The following is a 4,425-nucleotide window of genomic DNA, read 5'->3' as shown; positions in this document are numbered from 1 at the left end:
TTAAATTCTTTTTTTGCAATTTTTTTACTGATGATTACAATGATGATGGTGATGATGATAATGATGATGGTGATGATGATTTTTAAGTAAAAAAATTGATTTCATCATCGCAGGATTTATTTTTGTTTTGTTCGCCGATAAAAGGGATATAAGAAAGGAATTTCGTAGCTTTAGGGAGGTGAATCAATGCTTGTCTAGTTGGAATCATCATGTAGCATGAAAACTATTACATTTGGGTTTAAAATAAATCAACGAAAAAAAAATTATTTTTTTTCACCCGGATAATCGAGTCTAAAAACCCGGATAATCGAATCCCCGGTTGTTCCGTAAGCGAATATAGTTGTTAATTTTATGAATTTATTCCTCGTACGTATATAAATTATAAAATTCCTGTATCCGAGTAAATTGCATAAGAATGATAACAGAATAGTGATTATAGAGAAACTTTATGTTAAACCTACTTTTAGTGATTTTGCTTTTAGGAACATTAATTTAAATCCGTGAATCCAGTGCACTTTCTGCTTCTCGCTAGGTAGTTTTATGCTTCCTAAAACTATATTAAATGCTGTAAGCTGGCTTGATATTTTATTATTCTCACCTTCTATCCTCGCTCAAGCTACTTTTAGTAAATATAAGTGCACTTTCTATAATTATTTAACTAGTTTTATGTTTAAACTTTAGAATATCTTTTAAGTAAGTTTAGGAACAGAAATTTCTTAGTAATAAGTTTTACAGAACCTTTTCGTTTCTATAGCTTCTTTGTTCTGGTTTGTTTACAGTCGAATTGCCCTTTATTTACCCGTCACTGACGAAACGATCCCTCGCATGAGCATGGGTGTAGTTACGTTGCTGGATCAATGTGTTGGACGATGGTTGATCGATACGTACATCTCGACAGGGCGCACTCAACACTCCCCCCGGAATGCGCGAAGAATTCTCTAGTAGCGGATTCTAAACAACGCCTATGTCGAGCACAGCTATGGATACCGCAGGTCGCTCGTATATGCCCCCGGAAGCAGTTTGTACGGTCACGCGACGTACCTGCCCATCGTTTCCTTGATGCGCTGCGATGACCCTGCCCTTGGGCCAGCAATTTTTTGGCAGTTTCGGGTCGACGATCAGTACGATGTCATTAACGGTTACCGGTTTAGCTGGAGTAAACCACTTTGTACGACGAGTGATACTAGGAAGATAATCTCGCACCCACTGCCGCCAGAATCTGTCCGCCATGAGTTGTGATTGTGTGTAGGAATTCTTCAATAGCACGGGGCTATCGTCGAGCGGTGCCCAAGATCTTAAGCCGTTCGATGACCCGAGCAGAAAATCATTAGGAGTCAACACGGGAGAGGAGTCATCTTCGATCGGGATTTCGGTAAGGGGTCGAGAATTGACTATATTTTCAACCTCCGCCAGTGCATTCTGCAGGACCTCGTCTGTTGGCAACCTGCTCGATTGTAATATGGTCAGATTTTTCTTGACTGTACGGATCAACCGCTCCCACGCTCCTCCCATATGTGGTGATAGAGGCGGGTTGAAAACCCATTGAGTGTGAGGTGAGTTAAACTCTTTCGCGAACCTATCGTGATCCAGCTGTTTAATTGCTGTCCGCAGCTCCTTACTGGTCGCTTGGAAGTTGGTACCCCGATCGCTGTAGATGACAGCCGGAACGCCTCTTCTAGCCATAATGTTTCTGATCGCCATAACACAGGAGTCGGTGGTCAGCGTGTGAGCGACTTGCAAATAGATGGCGCGAGTGGTCATACACGTAGCGAGAACTCCCCATCGTTTTTCCGAACGGCGGCCCACTGAAACCTGAATCGGACCAAAGTAGTCCACCCCCATATGGGTGAACGGAAGACTGAACGCTGTCAGTCGTGCCTGAGGGAGCTTGGCCATCATGGGTGGTTGCGGTTGTGCTTGAGAGTTCTTACAATATTGGCAATCTTTGCGCACGGCTTGGTAAGTTGCTTTTAGACGAGGGATGCGAAAGCGCTGCAGTAATTGGTTTACGACTGTTAAGTGGTTTTGGTGGTTGAACCGTTCATGCAGGTCATTGATGATCAAACGTGTAACGTGATGATTCCGAGGAAGAATAACGGGTTCAGCTGCGTCACGATCGATGAATTCACAGGCACTTGTTCGCCCCCGGACACGAACAATTCCACTCTCGTCCAAGAAAGCATCTCGGAAAAGCGGATTGTGGCGGATAATGTTTATTCGTGTTCTTTTCTGTGCGTTGTTTACGGCTAATGTAGCAATCTCGGCAGCATATACTTCAGACTGCGCTAAACGGAAGAGATAAGTTTCTGCTTCGGCTAGCTCCCGTTGAGTCAAAGGTCCAGATAGACGTTCTTTGCGGACTCGTTTCAGATTGTTGACAAAACGAAAGACAAGTGCTGTACAACGCAGAAGGGAACTCCATTTAGAGAAATTTTGTGGGGAGATTGGTGATTCCACCGTGGCTGTGTGGACAAGCAAGTGTGGACGAAGCTCTTCTGCTGTCGTTCTTTCCAGGGAAGGCTTCCCAGGCCACGTGTTCTCGTCTTGTCTTAGAAACTGTGGACCGCAGAACCAACGGCAATTCTCAGAAAGGTCGGGGACCCGCGCCCACTTTGTTGCTTCATCAGCTACGTTCATTTTTGTGGGAATCCATCGCCATTCATCGATATCTGTCGATTCCAAGATTTCGCTGACCCTAAAGGCTACAAATGGACTGTATCGTCTGTGATCGGATTTTAGCCAGCATAGCACGTCCTTGGAATCGGACCAGAAATAGCGCTTACGAACATTGATTGAGAGAGATGTCAATATGGTGTCTGCTAGACGCACACCCAGTACAGCTACTTGTAGTTCCGAACGTGGAATAGACAGGAACTTCAAGGGTGCTACTCTGGTTTTCGCTGCTACGAAGGAGCATTCGATCACGTCCCCCTCACGAAACCTGAAGTAGACAACCGCCGCAAATCCGCTCTCACTTGCATCGACGAATGTATGCATCTCGACCTCGGCTTTCTTAGACAACACTGACCGGTAACATCGTGGAATTTTAATCTTCGTCATCTCCGGAAACACTGCTAGCCATATCATCCACTTTGCGAACTGCGCGTCCTCTATAGGGTCATCCCAACCGACAGCTGTCCGCCATATTTCCTGTAAAAGTATCTTCAGGAACATCAACAAATGCGCAATGAACCCTATGGGGTCATATACCATCATCAGTATTCGGAGAACTTCGCGCTTCGATGGTCGTCGGCTGCCAGTTAGGAGAGCTTCGTCGTATCGAGAGGACAACTTGTACGTGAAGCAATCAGTTGATGTGTTCCACCACATTCCAAGTATTTTTTCGGTGGTTGCTTCCTCGCCGATATTCATGTCTTTCTCTTCCGCCGTACCCTCTTTCAACCGAACCAGGACACTACTAGAGTTGGAGATCCAGTTTCGCATCTCGAAACCAGCTTGCATATGAATGTTCTTCACCTGCTGCGCCAGCGCCACTGCTTCATCAACCGTTTCCATGCTCACGAGCATATCATCGACGTAGTGTTGCCTAGTTATAGCGTCAAATGCTTCCGGGTGATCTCGTTCGAAAAGCTTCGCATTACGATTTTTAACGTATTGCGCAATACTTGGAGAGCAGCAGGCTCCGAACGTCATAACTTGAACGATGTAGACGCTAGGCTCTGAATCCCACTCTTCCAGAGAAAGCTCTGGCAGTGTTGATCATCGGTTCGCATGTGCACCTGGTGAAACATCTCCCTGATGTCACCGCATACTGCCACCTTGAACTCACGGAATCGGATTAGCACGGAGAGAAGAGAAGTCAATTGATCGGGACCCTTCATCAGCATTGAATTTAGAGAGATTCCATGAGCGGTCGCTGCGGCATCCCATACTAGACGGGTCTTGCCTGGTTTATTTGGGTTAACTACTGCAAATATCGGTAGGTACCAAACTCGCTCGCGCGACACGGCTAACTCTTCAGAAGTAAGCTTTCTCACATACCCCTTGCTTACATGATCTTGGATTTTCATCTGTAGTGCTTCAGCCAAACGGGGATCTTTATGCATCCGGTATTCAAGGCATTTCCATCGTCTCAACGCCATAGTTTTGCTATCTGGGAGACGAACATGATCAAATTTCCAAAGAAGTCCGGATTCGTAGCGCTTATTTATCTGCCGAGTTCGAGATTCTAGCAACGATTGAGCTCGCTGATCTTCTCTGGACATAAGTATGTTTGATTTAATGACGCCCATACTATCCAGAGCGAAATACGACTTAATCGCTCTATGTAAGTCATTGTCATTTTGTGAGTTGCACTCGCAATGCTGAACGCTATGGTGGTGCAGTTCTCCACCGTTTATTTCCATTTTGGTGCAGTTACCGTAAACGGTCCATCCCAGACGAGTTTTCATCGCAATTGGCTCG

At 45.4% G+C, this 4,425-nt stretch overlaps 1 protein-coding gene across 1 annotated transcript; it reads right to left on the bottom strand.

Moving 5' to 3' along the window:
- Window positions 1–951: 951 nt before the first annotated feature.
- Window positions 952–3,654, bottom strand: LOC128745714 (uncharacterized). Its single transcript, XM_053842794.1, has one exon. It carries the CDS (start codon window positions 3,652–3,654, stop codon window positions 952–954), a length of 2,703 nt encoding a protein of 900 aa, XP_053698769.1.
- Between the last annotated feature and the right edge of the window lie 771 nt (window positions 3,655–4,425).

The sequence above is a fragment of the Sabethes cyaneus genome, chromosome 1, assembly GCF_943734655.1.
Source record: "Sabethes cyaneus chromosome 1, idSabCyanKW18_F2, whole genome shotgun sequence".
Lineage (NCBI taxonomy): Eukaryota > Metazoa > Arthropoda > Insecta > Diptera > Culicidae > Sabethes > Sabethes cyaneus.
This window is presented reverse-complemented; position numbering and strand designations above follow the sequence as displayed.